The sequence below is a fragment of the Mauremys mutica genome, unplaced genomic scaffold (assembly GCF_020497125.1).
Source record: "Mauremys mutica isolate MM-2020 ecotype Southern unplaced genomic scaffold, ASM2049712v1 Super-Scaffold_339, whole genome shotgun sequence".
Lineage (NCBI taxonomy): Eukaryota > Metazoa > Chordata > Testudines > Geoemydidae > Mauremys > Mauremys mutica.
In genome coordinates, this window is record NW_025423358.1 from 460,547 (window position 1) to 475,965 (window position 15,419).

Here is a 15,419-nt window from a genome sequence, read left to right on the forward strand (position 1 = left end):
TAAATGAAAGAGAAAGTGGCCCAATAATCCCGATAATACCACCACCACCAGGGTCACTCACTGGAAAATCAAACACTGATAAGAGCTTGTTCTGGCTACTGGTGTTAGTTACTTTCCCTTGTCAGAGCCAAGAAAATGACGACATGTCCAATGTGCTCTCCGAGCCAGGCGGCACCAGGGTTGGGGTTCAGTCCTGGGCTCTGAGGAGAGTGATCAATGACCACTGGCCATTCAAGATTGTGGGCTTGCTAGAAATGCAGAGTTACAATCATATTGGGACATGAACTACCCCATGCTTATAGCAACAGAGGGGTAGAGGGAGAGTTGTATCTGCAGTTGCCTGTTCAGCACAAGGAAAGTCACCCCAGTGCAGCAGGCAGCTCAGAGCAGATGTACCTCTAGAGAGGTATGTTGATGAGGCTTTCCGGGACACTGTAGAATTGTCCCACCTCCGGTCAGACAGCCCCTGCACTGTTGAGGAGGATGAAAGGCCCAGGGAAACAGAGCAGTCAATGGGAACAGAGGGAAACCTTCCCATAGTTGGGACCCTCCTTCCAGATGGTGCTGGGGTTGCCTCTGACACTGAGGTTGCCTCTCCAGGGGAGGGAACTCCAGTTGCTAGGAAAAGGCAGGTGTTAGTAATGGGAGATTCGATCATTAGAAACGTAGATAGCTGGGTTTGTGATGTCTGGGAGAACTGAATGGTGCGAAGGTTGCGGATCTCTCAAGGCATCTAGACAGACTTATGTGTAGTGCTGGGGAGGAGCCGGTGGTCGTGGTACATGTAGGTACCAATGACATAGGGAAGAGTAGGAGAGACGTCCTGGAGGCCAAATTTAGGCTGCTAGGGAAGAGACTAAAATCCAGGACCTCTATGGTGGCATTCTCAGATATGCTCCCAGTTCCATGCGCAGGGCCAGGTAGGCAGGCAAAGCTTAAGAGTCTCAATGCGTGGCTGAGACGATGGTATAGAGAGGAGGGGTTTACATTCATTAGGAACTGGGGAAACTTTTGGGATGGGGGGAGCCTATACAGGAGAGATGGGCTCCACCTAAACCAAAGTGGAACCAGACTGCTGGCACTAAACATTAGAAAGGTTGAAGAGCAGTTTTTAAACTAGGAGATGGGGGGGAAACCCGATGGCTGCAGAGGAGCATGTGGATCGGACACAGACTTCTCTTAGGGGAGAGTCTATTGATAGAGAATCTCCAGGTTATATTCAGGAGAAGAGGATGGAAGAGGATAATGTAAGGGCCCGATGAGATGATAAACATTCACATAAAAAAGAATCTGACACATCAGAAAAGGGCAGACAAATAAACAGTGACAAGTTTTTAAAGTGCATGTACACAAATGCTAGAAGTCTAAATAATAAGATGGGTGAACTAGAGTGCCTTGTGCTAGACGAGGATATAGATATAATAGGTATCACAGAAACCTGGTGGACTGACAGCAGTCAATGGGACACAATCATTCCGGGGTACAAAATATATCGGAAGGACAGAACGGGTCATGCGGGGGGGGGGAAAGGGGGGCGTGGCACTATATGTGAAAGAAAATGTAGAATCAAATGAAGTAAAAATCTTAAGCGAATCCACATGTTCCATAGAATCTCTGTGGATAGAAATTTCATGCTCTAATAAGAATATAACATTAGGGATCTGTTATCGACCACCTGACCAGGACAGTGATAGCCTCTCTAATTTCCCTTGGCATTTCATCATCACTATCAAAATTAAGAACTCAATAATAATGGGGGGATTTCAATTATCCCTGTATTGACTGGGAACATTTCACTTCAGAAGTTAAAAGGTACAGTGACTAAAGTGAAATCCCTGAGGCCCAAGTTCAATGTATACCCCACATTAAAAAACACAGTAAAAGAACCAAAAAAGAGCCACCATGGCTTAACAACCATGTAAAAGAAGCTGTGAGAGATAAAGACTTCCTTTAAAAAGTGGAAGTCAAATCCTAGTGAGGCAAATAGAAAGGAGCATAAACACTGCCAAATTAAGTGCAAGAGTGTAATAAGAAAAGCCAAAGAGGAGTTTTGAAGAACACTAGAGGAGGTTTTGGAATTAATTGATAAACTCAACATAAACAAGTCACCGGGACCAGATGGCATTCACCCAAGAGTTCTGAAAGAACTCAAATGTGACGTTTGCAGAACTATTAACTAAGGTTTGTAAGTTGTCCTTTAAAATTGGCTTCTGTACCCAATGACTGGAAGTTAGCTACTGTAACACCAATAGTTAAAAAAGGTTCTAGAGGTGATCCCGGCAATTACAGACCGGTAAGTCTAATGTCGGTACCGGGCAAATTAGTCGAAACAATAGTTAAGAATAAAATTGTCAGACACATAGAAAACCATAAACTGTTGAGCAATAGTCAACATGGGTTCTGTAAAGGGAAATTGTGTCTTACTAATCTGTTAGAGTTCTTTGAAGGGGTCAACAAACATGTGGACAGGGGGATCCAGTGGACATAGTGTACTCAGATTTCCACAAATCCTTAGACAAGGTCCCTCACCAAAGGCTCTTACGTAAATTAAGCTGTCATGGGATAAAAGGGAAGGTCCTTTCATGGTCTGAGAACTGGTTAAAAGACAGGGAACAAAGGGTAGGAATTAATGTTGACTTCTCAGAATGGAGAGGGGTGTTCTCCAAGGGTCAGTCCTCGGACCAATCCTGTTCAACTTATTCATAAATGATCTGGAGAAAGGGGTTAACAGTGAGGTGGCAAAGTTTGCAGATGATATTAAACTGCTCCAGATAGTTAAGACCAAAGCAGACTGTGAAGAACTTCAAAAAGATCTCACAAAACTAAGTGATTGGGCAACAAAATGGCAAATGAAATTTCATGTGGATAAATGTAAAGCAATGCACATTGGAAAAAATAACCCCAACTATACATACAATATGATAGGGGCTAATTTAGCTACAACGAGTCAGGAAAAAGATCTTGGAGTCATCGTGGATAGTTCTCTGAAGATGTCCACGCAGTGTGCAGAGGCGGTCAAAAAAGCAAACAGGATGTTAGGAATCATTAAAAAAGGGGATAGAGAATAAGACAGAGAATATATTATTGCCCTTATATAAATCTATGGTACGCCCACATCTCGACTACTGCGTACAGATGTGGTCTCCTCATCTCAAAAAAGATATACTGGCATTAGAAAAGGTTCAGAAAAGGGCACCTAGAATGATTAGGGGTTTGGAGAGGGTCCCATATGAGGAAAGATTAAAGAGGCTAGGACTCTTCAGCTTGGAAAAGAGGAGACTAAGGGGGGATATGATAGAGGTATATAAATCATGAGTGATGTGGAGAAAGTGGATAAGGAAAAGTTATTTACTTATTCCCATAATACAAGAACTAGGGGTCACCAAATGAAATTAATAGGCAGCAGATTTAAAAGAAATAAAAGGAAGTTCTTCCTCACGCAACGCACAGTCAACTTGTGGAACTCCTTACCTGAGGAGGCTAGGACTATAACAGCGTTTAAAAGGGAACTGGATAAATTCACAGTGGTTAAGTCCGTTAATGGCTATTAGCCAGGATGGGTAAGGAATGGTGTCCCTAGCCTCTGTTTGTCAGAGGGTGGAGATGGATGGCAGGAGAGAGATCACTTGATCATTGCCTGTTAGGTTCACTCCCTCTGGGGCACCTGGCATTGGCCCCTGTCAGGTAGACAGGATACTGGGCTAGATGGACCTTTGGTCTGAACCTGGGACGGCCGTTCTTATGTGCTTATGGACCTTTCAGGCCTGTCTAGCTAGGTCCTTCTGTGGCCTGAAGCCGGGTGGTTATCCACTCCTGCCCTGAGGGGTTTAAAAAGTGGCCTGAGAGGGCTTGAAAGCTGCAGCTCTAAAAGCTGGGCTCACTGGGGAAGCGGCCACAGGTGGGCCGCATCCTAATCAGGCCACAGCTGGCCTGTATAAAAGGCCAGGGAAGCCAGGAGCCCAGTCAGTCTCTCTCTGCCTGTAGAGGGAGAAGGGCCTGGCTGCAGGGAGCTGGAGACAGGGTACCTGAGTGGAGCAGGGCTGGGGACAGGCTGAGGAGCTCCAGCCTGGAAAGCCCCAGGCTGTGGCCTAGTATAAGGTCAACAGGTACTGGGGGTTACAGGGGGCAGCCCAGGGGTAGGCAAAGGCAGCAGGTCCAAACCCCTTTGCTTATGATGAGTGGCTGATACTGCAGTCTGCCCCAGTGAATGTGGGCTAGATGGGAGAATCTGGGCAATAGCCAAAACTGAGGCGAAGTGGGGATAGTGGGTTGGGGGTTCCCAGGGAGGGGAGACCTCAGACTGATGGGTTATGCCAGGGAGCAGCACCCCAGGTAAAAGGGCACTGGGTCCAGGGAGGGACATGAGGACAGGCGATCACAGGCCTGCAGAGGGCGCTCCAGAGCTGGAGTGAGCTAATTCCCTGAGAGACCAGTAGGAGGCGCTGCAGGGGTGAGTCCGCTCAATCTACAGGCCCCGATCCTCTCTCAGGGCTTTTCTACACTATAGGTTAGATTAGTATAATTTATATCACTCAGGAATGGGAATAAGCCACCCCCGGAGCAGCATAAATTACACTGACCTAAGCGCCAGTGTGGACAATGCTATGACATAGCTACCGCCTCTTGCGGAGGTGGTTTTGTTATGCCGATGGCGGCTGCACCACTGTAGTGCTTCTAGTGTAGACTAGCCTTCAGTCCTCACCCCCAGGGGGCAGCAGGTAACACTGTCCCTCTTAGACGATGGGGACCAAAGCTCAGAAAGATTCAGTGACTCAGCTGAGATCAACACAGAGAGTCTCTGGCAGAACCAGGATCAAACCCAGGAGTGGGGCTGGGCAGAAAACTGGTTCCCACCCAGCTCAGGAGAATTAACAACATTCAAAATTTCTCTCCCATCTCAGATTGGGATGAAAAGTCACAACTGTAAATATTTTGTGACTCAAAAATTGGAAATAATTTTTGGTTCAGGTCAAAGTGTGATGTTGCACTCTATATGATCTTATGAAAATATGCTGATGAGTGTGAATATAATGTAAGTGGAACATGCTTGTATATTATATATTAATGTAAAAGGTATCATTACAAATCTTATACTCTACTATGTGTGGTCATCCTATTTGTATAAGTGTGTAGATGAGCACTTCGTTCTCGTGGTACAAATTCACCGGAGACCACTCTTTCACACACCAGTGCCCTTCTATTTCCCAGTATTTTCCCACCACCACATATATACAGCTCAACATCAGTCAGGTAGCCCCTTAGAGAACAGCTTTGCTCTTACAGCAGCTGGGAGCAACAGGCCCTCGCTTTCCTGTCTCTCTCCCTGCCCCATTCCTTCCTGCTCGCTTTATAGGCCTTCCTCTCAGCAGGCTCACAGGAGATTGCTCTCAGGCTCCTTTCATGAGCCACACCCTGCCAGCTCCAGCCAGTTCCCCTTGATGGGAGCTACGCTAGCAGGTTCTGAGCTAACAGGGGCTGGTTCAGTGCCTCTTAAGCCAGCAACCTGTTACAAAGTCACTCTTGTGTCTAAAACTGTATCACACCCTGTCACTCTTCTATCTAAAACTAGACATATAAAATATAACTCTGAGGTCCTATTGTAGTTATGCAAAGTGTGGGCCATTAATGATGGTTTGGAATCTTGATGGCTCCCATTAACCAGGACAATTCACTGTAGATGGCTCTGTTTTACTTGTAAGTCTTCCTGTATACGTGTGTGCTGGCAAGTGGGTAATGAAGTCTTACAGTGACATGTGATCATGTCACCTGAACTAGAATCCATCTTTAACCTGGTGCTTTTACATTGAGGAGAGTTGGTGGGAACCCAGACAGGGACAAAGGATTCCCACCTTATGCAAAAGATATATAAGGGGGCGGAACAGAACAAAAAGGGAACCATCATGAGAAATCCCCTAGCTACCACCTGAGCTGGAACAAGGGCTGTACCAGGGGGAAAGGATTGTGCCCAGACTAGGAAGGTGTCAAGTCTGAGAAAGAAACTTATTGAAACATCTCTGAGGGTGAGATTTTATCTGTATTCAGTTTTATTACTGGATTAGGCTTAGACTTGCATATTTTATTTTATTTTGCTTGGTAATTCACTTTGTTCTCTCTGCTATTACTTGGAACCACTTAAATCCTACTTTCTGTATTTAATAAAATCACTTTTTACTTATTAATTAACCCAGAGTCTGTATTAATACGGGGGGAGGGGGGCGGGGGCAAACAGCTGCGCATCTCTCTCTCTCAGTGTTATAGAGGGCGAACAATTTGAGTTTACCCTGTATGAACTTTATACAGGGTAACACAGATTTATTTGGGGTTTGGACCCCATTGGGAGTTGGGCATCTGAGTATTAAAGACAGGCACACTTCTTAAGTTGCTTTCAGTTAAGTCTGCAGCTTTGGGGCACGTGGTTCAGAGCCAGGGTCTGTGTTGGAGCAGACGGGCATGTCTGGCTCAGCAAGACGGTGCTGGACTCCCAGGCTGGCAGGAAAAGCAAGGCAGAAGTCGTCTTGTCACATCAGTTGGCAGCCGCAAGGGGGTTTCTGTGATCCAACCGTGACACACAGATTTTGTTTTAGTAAATCTAGAACATTGTGTTTCAATTTACCTTATTTTCATTTCTCTTTTTTTTAGTGAAAATGTACCATCCCTTTAAAACAAAAAGTTAGTTTGACTCAAAAAGCTGAAACTTACTGGGTCTACAGTTTTGAAATTGTTTTAGCCAAAAATGTTTCAAGTTGAGTGTGACGTTGCACTCCTTATGCTTTCTAAAAATATGTGAATATGATGTAACTGGAATATGCTTTATGTGAAAGGTCTCTTATTAGGTATCATTACAAAGCTTATGATCTACTGAGTGTATTCATCCCATTTGTTTGCATGTATTATCTCTATGTTTGGAGTTAGGAGAATAAGATATAAACTTGTATTACTGATGTAAACTTATGAAATGGAAGCCATTAAGGGTGTTTCAGAATCAATCATTTGTAAATGGCTCTTATGGCGGGCTGCCGAGCCTTGGCTGGTGGAGTTGACATGCCCAATGCCTATTTATCACCTCCAGCCCATGTGTTAAAAGTTGAGTTGCACTGGGCGAATTTCATCCAAATGGCATAGGAAGCAGGTCCTGTCCTGAACTAATTTTAGCCCCAGTTCCCTCCTCTGCAGCAAACCCCTCCCCAAGGGAATGCAGCAGGTGGAACAGACAGTTATTTACCTGGGGAGACAGATGTGGTTTTTGTTTCTAAATTCAGTCCCTAATCACTGACAGCTGTTGAATCACGTGGACAGTTCATCTTGTATAAACCCACACCATTCTTGTGCCCAGCTCAGCCTGGCACCATGGAGATCATCTTGTTCGCTCTTCTGCTGAGCGCCACAGGTAACTGCTCTCCGTATTGGCCTCTCCTTTCTCTTGTTCTAACTCCCCCAGGCTAATCCCCATCCATCCTCTTTGCTTGCAGCAGCCTCACAGCTGGAGGATGATGATAAGATAATAGGTGGCTATGAGTGCTCGCCCCACTCCCAGCCCTGGCAGGTCTATTTCACCTATGGCTCTGGCAACCGCTGGTGTGGGGGGTCACTCATCAATGAGTGGTGGATCGTCTCAGCAGCTCATTGCTACTTAAGGTGAGTAGACTGGTGCATCAGTAGAGCAGTTTGGGAGGATTCGTCCCTGTCCTAGCACAAGGCACAGGCCCCTTTGGGTAGGAAGCAAGTTTTCAGTGGGACCCAGGCCTTGTGGGTGTTATGTGGGGGCCTAGGTTGTATTTCCCAAGCAACTGAATTATGGGAAACACTGTGGTGCAGTTGCAAAAAAGGCTAATATAATTCTAGGGTGTATTAGCAGGAGTGTTGCATGTCAGAACAAGGAACCGGGGAGGCTTCAGCTGATGTCGTGGGCCCAAAGCTGGATGCCACACTTTAGGAAAGATGTGGACAAGCTGGAGAGAGTCCAGAGGATCAAAGGACTTCTGAGGAGAGGCTAAAACAACTGGGCATGTTTAGGTTTGAGAAAAGAAGCCTAAGGGAGGCGCCTGATAACAAAGAGGGGTGTTATAAAGAAGCCAGTGATCAGTTGTTTTCCCTGTCCACTGAAGGTAGGACAAGAAGCAATGGGTGTAATCAGCAGCAAGGCAGATTTATCTTAGATATTATGAAAACCTTCTAACTCTCGGGATAGTTAGGCACTGGAACAGACTCCAAGGGAGAGTGTGGGGTCCTCATCAATGGAAGGTTTAAGAACAGGCTGAACAAACACAAGTCAGGCCTGGTTTCCGGTTACTTGGTCTTGCCTCAGTGCAGGAGGCTGGATGTGATGACTTCTCGAGGTCTCTCCCAGCCCAGCATTTCTGTGACTCTGTGGCTGTTCCCTGCAGGCCCAGTACCCTGGTGGCTCATCTCGGGGAGCATGACACCAGTGCAGACGAGGGCACTGAGCAGCATATCCAGGTGGCCAAAGCCATCCAGTTCCCCCAGTACCACCAATACAGCTCGGATAATGACATCATGCTGGTGAAGCTAGCCCAACCGGCCCGGTTCGGTGCCTACGTGCAGCCCATCCCCATCTCCAAGAGCTGCCCTGTGGCAGGGACGAAGTGCCTGGTCTCTGGCTGGGGGAACATGCTGACATCTGGGGGTAAGTTATAGTGGAGACAACTTCAGCTCAGGGAGTATCTGCAAGGGGGAAGGGGTCATCAGCAATAATCCTGACTTACACCAACTCCAGTGGGGTTACTCCTGACTTACACTAGCATGGGTGATGGGGAATCAGGCCCCATATGATGGGTGCTTCCCTGCATTGAATAGTCTGTGGCATTAGATCCCCATTTCTCTCCATTCTCTCTCCTCCCCAGTTCAGTACGCGGATGTCCTACAATGTCTGAATGTGCCCATCCTCCCTGACTCTGCCTGCCGTGCCGCCTACCCCGGTGACATCACCAAGAACATGTTCTGTGCTGGCTACATAGAAGGGGGCAAGGACTCTTGCCAGGTATGGAGGGAGCGGCTGGTTCGGTTTGTGGTGTGTGGGGAGGTTGCCTTTCATTCAGCTGCCCTGGGGTTCAAAGCAAATGCTATTTCCTCAGTACATGGCAAGCAATCACCGTGCTTGGGTTTTGCAAGTACAAGGACAATGAGCTCTAGACATGTGTCCTGAGGATGTGAGGATCGGGTGATCATGATGTCATTGGCATCATTATAGGGTGCACTTGCATGTTTCTGGGATATTTCCTCTCAGTAGAGCCAGGTGTCTCTGTGTGCGTGTGTACGCGAGTGATAAGGTGTTCATGTGTGCAGAGGCATACGGGCGGGTTTGTGCAGAGAGGTGTGTATGTCAAGGGGTTTGTACACATTCCTATTTACAGAAGGCGGTGTGTGTGTAAGTGTGTGCGCACAGGGGTGTCTGTGTGCTACTATACATACATACATTTGCTGGTTCTGGGATGTCCCAGCAAGGGCATGTGTGAGGGAGAAGGATGTGGGGTCTGGGCTGGGCCGGTCTTCCCTCTGTTACCAACATCCCCTGGACCTGGGCTGACAGCCACGTCAGCCCTAGGCGGTGACTCCTAGTCGCTTGGGCACAGTTCTCTTGCCAGATTCTAACGGGGGGGGGGCCCCAAACATTTTGGCCCGAGGTCACATTGGGGTTGCAAAGCTGTATGGAGGGCTGTGTAGGGAAGGCTGTGCCTCCTCAAACAGCCTGGCCCCTGCCCCCATCCGCCCCTCCCACTTCCTGCCCCCGACCCAGCCAACCCCCCCTGCTCTTTGTCCCCTATCTGCCCCCTGGGATCCCACCCCTTATCCAACCCCCCCTGCTCCCAGTCCCCTGACTGCCCCCCACCCTCTTTCCACACCCCCACCCCCTCAACAGGCCCCCTGGGACTCCCATGCTTATCCAACCCCCATCCCGTTCTCCATCCCTGTCCCTTGACCACCTCTCCCCCCACCCCCAGCGCTGGCCCCCTTACCATGTCGCTCAGAGCAGCATGTCTGGCAGCCGTGCTGCCTGGCAGGAGCCAGACATGCTCCCGCACTGCTCTCCAGGAGCGTGTAATTCCACGGCCCAGAGCAGTGCTTGCATGGCAGCGTGGCAGGGGGGACAGCAGGGGAGGAGCCGGTGGTAGCCTCCCCAGCCAGGAGCTCAGGGGCCGGGCAGGATGGTCCCACGGGCTGGATTTGGCCCGTGGGCCGTATTTTGCCCACCTCTGTTCTAATGCCATGCCTGCACAACTCTTTGTTCTCTGCAGGGAGACTCCGGTGGGCCAGTGGTCTATAATGGAGAGCTGATGGGGGTGGTGTCCTGGGGCATCGGGTGTGCCCAGAAGAACTACCCTGGCGTCTATGCCACAGTGTGTAACTACGTATCCTGGATTGAGGAGGTCATCGCCAACAAACTGACATGCGCAACTGTAGAGTACCTCTCCTGGCAGAGAGGCTGTGTTCAGACCTCCCATCCCGCTTTGCCTGCTGCCTGGATAAATGTGATTGAAACCTTCTCAGTAAAACAGGGGGGCTGCCGTGACACCAGGAAACCCAGTAGGGAAGACCCAAGATGCTTATGAGAGGAGCATCAAATGTGGCTATGAAATCCCAACTCATCAATAAAACTCAGTTCCTACATCCTGCCTGAATTCTTGGCATTTTTAGCCCAAATCAGGGCTTGCGTCCCACACTGGTATTGTTATAATTAGATGAATATTATGGTAGCAAGCAGATTGCCTCAGGAGGCCCCTGCTGGGCTTAGAGTTGTACAGACAACACCCAGCCAAAACTGACAAAGCCAGGTCCCCGTTCTATAGCTGGGGAATTGAGCTGACGAGAGATTCAGTGACTTGCCCTAAGGGGGTCTGAGCTGTGAATTGGCTGCAGGTAGCTGTTAGTTCCAGCAGATGCCCCTGCTGCATTAAATCATGGACTATCAGGGTTGGAAGGGACCTCAGGGAGGCCATTTATTCTAGTCCAATGTCCTGCTCAGAGCAGGACCAATCCCCAGACAGATTTTTACCCCAGTTCCCTAAATGCCCCCTCGAGGATCGAGCTCACAACCCTGGGTATAGCAGGCTAATGCTCAAAGCACTGAGCTCTCCCTCCCCCCAAAGGTCATTGTGTCCAGCCTCCTGCCTTCATTAGCATGGACCAAGTATTGATTTTTGCCCCAGATCCCTAAGTCCTATGGGTCTGAGTGGGGTGGGGGGCTAGGACTCATCGGGAACAGCCTAGGAGGCTGGCAATATATAGCATGTCCCTAGTGTGCAAGTCACTGAGAATCTCATCCACTTCAGTAATGCCTTTGCCTGGGTTTTGCCAGGACTCCTGGGTTCTAGCCCCAGCGTCCTCAAGGAGTCACCAGCTCTTCCTTGCAGAAGTGTTGTGAAAGCGTTTTACAAATATCAGTCACCACAGATGGCAACAGGGGACAGATGCATAAAAGAAGGGAAGCTTGTGGAGGAGGGGAGCCTCCCTGGTGGAGGTGTGAAGTCCCATGCCCCAGAACCGCAGCAGCTGTGAAAGGTGGCCTTCCCCCAGCTAGGGCTCCTGGCTGAGTGCTTCCAGGAGTATTCACATGCAGATTGTGAGCTCTCAGGGCAGGGACACCTTGTTATCCTACAGCAGGGGCTGGCATAGCAGGGCCTTGTCCCCAGGCTAAGGCTTCTTGGCCCCTACTGCAAATCACCTGAAAATAAATGGCTCTGTGGCCATGCAAGGCATCCTAAGAACACATGGACATCGCAGTTCCCAGTCTGCATTTCCTCCCTTGTCCGCATGGAGTATGGCCCAACAAGTCTAGGGGAGCCCGAGTGACTGCACAGGTGCATACGAACCTGAACTATGTTAGTTATGCTAACCCTAACCCCCAGATCCTCCCCCGACGGGAATTCCACCTTCTCCCTCTGCAACAAGACAGAATCCTCCCCCCTCTCCCACTCACATCTCATCCACACCCAGCTTGAGTCACACACCAGCCTCTCTGCCTCTTAGCTTGTCTCCACCGCAGCTTCCCCGCAATCCTCTGCCCCGCTCCATCCCCTGGGGGGTCAAAGACAGGAGAAGGGCTGTGGAGATTGGGTGGCATCAGAGAGGCTGGGCAGGTTGGGTTTATTCCATGGAGAAGCTCCCAGAAGATGGTTACCTTGGTGCAGGCCCCCCTTTGGCACTTCCTCAGTCACCCTGAGAAACCAGCCAGCTGCCACATGACCTCATCCTGGGGTGAAACAGCTGAGGGGTTACTTCCCTCTGTGCTCTCATGCACTGACCTGAGAGTCAGACCCAGCACTCGCTACATTTGTGGGAGGGGACACCGGCCTGAGAATCCCAGCGGGGCTGGGTTCTTCCCCCGATGGGTGAAAGGGAGACAGGAATGAGGCAACCTGGCTGGGAGCAGCCAGCTAGTGTGGGGGAAGACACAGGGATGAGGAAATACCCAGATTGAGACCATGATATGCAGCTCTGCAACCCTCAACACAACCCTCCTCAAGCATCCGCAGACACTCAACATGCAACAGCAACAGATGCTACATGCCCGACCCTGCTCGCCCATCACCCCCCCCAGCGATAGCTGGTTGGGCTCATGGAGCTAGGGTCAGCAGGAGTGGCACCTGTCAGATCCAGCACTCTCTGCCCCCTCACAGCTCCACGTGAGGAGCAAATGGTGGCGCCTCCCCTCAACAACGATTGGCCCCAGTGTCAGCCCCAGGATTCGGGCAGCAGGGCCACAGGCCATGGTCACCTAAGGCCCCAGGGTCTCGGGTTATTGGCAGACAAGGAGGGCAGCAGGGTTAGCAACTGGCCACCGCACGTAAACAGAGGGAGCTCATTGTGCAATAGCATGTGTGGAAAACCTGGTGGCCTGAGGATGGGCTGATGTGTGAGCTAAGCTGTTGAGCCTGCCTCTCAGAGTACAAAGGCTGCTCTGCTGTTGTGTTTTTAGCCAGTGATGCAGCTCCTCCAGCCTCTGATCCAAATCCCCAGGCGCACACAAAATGCTTCAGGCACTCAGGTCAGTTGTAACTTCAAAACCTCCAGGGAGGGAATACGGGAAAGAGATGATGAAGGACGTCCCATTGGAAGCCTCCAGAGCATACAGGCAGGGGCCTGTAACTGAGCCCTTCTGCCGCTGCTGGGGTCTGAAGCCCATGGTCCTCGGCTCTTGCCCTGGGCGGTGGTTTGCTCGGGCTTTGAATTTGGGCCTCACCCTGAAAGTCTAAGCCAGCCCTGGCTGACTCCCCATTAAAAACTGGGTCACCGACCCCAACAGTTTGAGAATCCGCTGACATTTTAGAGCGGTGACTTTAGCAAGAACCAACAACCAGTGCAACATGTCTCATCCCCCAAATGGTACCTCCGGTAGCACAGCACCCCCCCACAAATGCCATAGCCAGGGTCCTGCTTGTCAAGCTCTAGCTGCAAGGTGAGAGAGTTGCCCCCCAACTCATACCCACCTTGCTCCCTGCAGTACAGATCACCCCGATGAGTTCTCAGGGTGGGGGGATGGGTCAGCTCCATGGAAGGAGAGAGAGGAGTGTCCCCCCATATGAGCTTCCACCACCCCCTAAGCACCGGAACTGGGGCATTAGTATCACCACTGACTGTGAGAGTTCATGCCTTGAGGGGGCCATTTAGGGAAATCGGTGATGGAAATGGATGACTAAGCGGAGAATATGATGGCGGTCAATAAAATCAATGACAGGTGGAGGAGAAAGTAAATAAGGAAGTGTTATTTACTCCTTCTCATAACACAAGAACTACAGGAGTTACTAAATAGAAATTACTAGGCAGCCAGTTTTTAAAGCAAACAAAAGGAGATGTATTATTTCACAACAACGCACAGTCCACCTGTGGGAACTTCATTGCCAGAGGAGGGTTTGTGAAGGCCCAAGACTATAACACAAGGTTCAAAAATGAACTAGATAAGTTCATGGAGGATAGGTCCATCAATGGCTATTAGCCAGGCTGGGCAGGGATGGTTGTCCCATAGCCTGTATGCCAGAAGCTGGAATGGGCGACAGGGGATGGGATCACTTGATGAATCATTCTGTTCTGTTCAGACTCCTTTGGGGCACCCGGCATTGGCCACTATTGGAAGACAGGACAATGGGCTCGATCGGACCTTTGCTCTGATCCAGTATGGCCGTTCTCTTATGTTCTTATGCTCTTATGCTCTCTCTGGGCCCTGGGGACGCAGCGATGGGATGCTCATGACTCTCTCCATGGCATTCTCTCCCATGTAGAAAGGTATCCTCTGAGCAGGACTGCATTAACAGACAGCTGTCCCTACATATCTGAAGCCCCTCTATAGTGCCCAAAATGGCATGAAGAGGGCCCTAGGGTGCATAGGGAAGCTATGGCCCATGTGTCAGTGATTTTTCAGGGTTCCATGGGGGATTTGGTGCTGGTTTTTTCACTAACCAAGGGCTGTATTTTATAACGATGCTGACAGCACAGACCATCCCACAGGGACCAGGCGTCCAACCCTCTCACGTGGCGTCTCCTCATCCCCTCCATTTTCACGTCCCAGGGAAATCTACGAAAAAACCACCTCGGCTGCGGGTGAGCCTACACAGAAATCCTGAAGGACCTGTTTTACCATTGGTGGCATGGGGTTAGCAGTAACATATGCTGCCGTCCACCCCATCCCTTACGCTTCCCCACTGCCATGCCTACAGGCGACAAGCCAGTGATAGCATGCAGGTTCCTCTTGTGTTCATATTTGTTTCACATGATGACACTGTTCTGCTTACTGAGTCAATAAAGCAAATTTCCCCTTGCCTGGCTCTATTCGCTGCTGCGAGTGTGGATCTGTGAGTGACACAGAACTTGGCGTGTATGGGGTGGCGCACTCAGAGTCATAATTCTAAACATGCACCTCCTCTCCCCTAATACCCCTGTCTTCACGATACTGGGAGGGAAACTGTAGGCACAGCGATGGCACGTGAGAAGGAGTAAGGTGCAGACAGAGGGGAAACAGAACCCACAACTCCTGACTCTCCCCACATTCTCCACAATTTGTTAAGACTAAAACACAGGCGTCCTGGCTCCCAACCCCCTTCTACTCTAACCTTTAGAACCCACTTCACACAAGCATCAGGCACAGAACCCAGGCATCCTACCTCCCAGCCCCCTCCCGTTTCTGACTGACTGGAATCCCCCACTCCCTCAAGGAGCTGGGGGTGGAAAAGGTCATACTGCAAACTTGATCTAGCGCGCTAAGTTTCCTCCCTGTGTGAAGCTAGCTGCCACTGAGGGGTTAGGGGTGGGCCTCTTTGTCTGTTACATTAAGGGATTACGGCTGATCAGTGCTATTGTTGTGATAAAGTACTGCACCGGATCTTTTCAGGGGACATAAGGCAATGCCCCATATTTATTGGTCAATACATGTATCAATCACCACTGTATCCTGATGCATAGGAGATATA

At 49.7% G+C, this 15,419-nt stretch overlaps 1 protein-coding gene across 1 annotated transcript; it reads left to right on the forward strand.

The window, feature by feature from the left end:
- The first annotated feature begins 7,103 nt into the window (after window positions 1–7,103).
- LOC123361601 (trypsin-like) lies at window positions 7,104–10,568 on the forward strand. The gene is made up of 5 exons (XM_045001608.1): window positions 7,104–7,387; window positions 7,470–7,635; window positions 8,385–8,644; window positions 8,862–8,998; window positions 10,254–10,568. The coding sequence occupies exons 1-5, from the start codon at window positions 7,348–7,350 to the stop codon at window positions 10,566–10,568; spliced, it is 918 nt and encodes a 305-aa protein (XP_044857543.1). The 5' UTR covers window positions 7,104–7,347.
- Window positions 10,569–15,419: the final 4,851 nt, after the last annotated feature.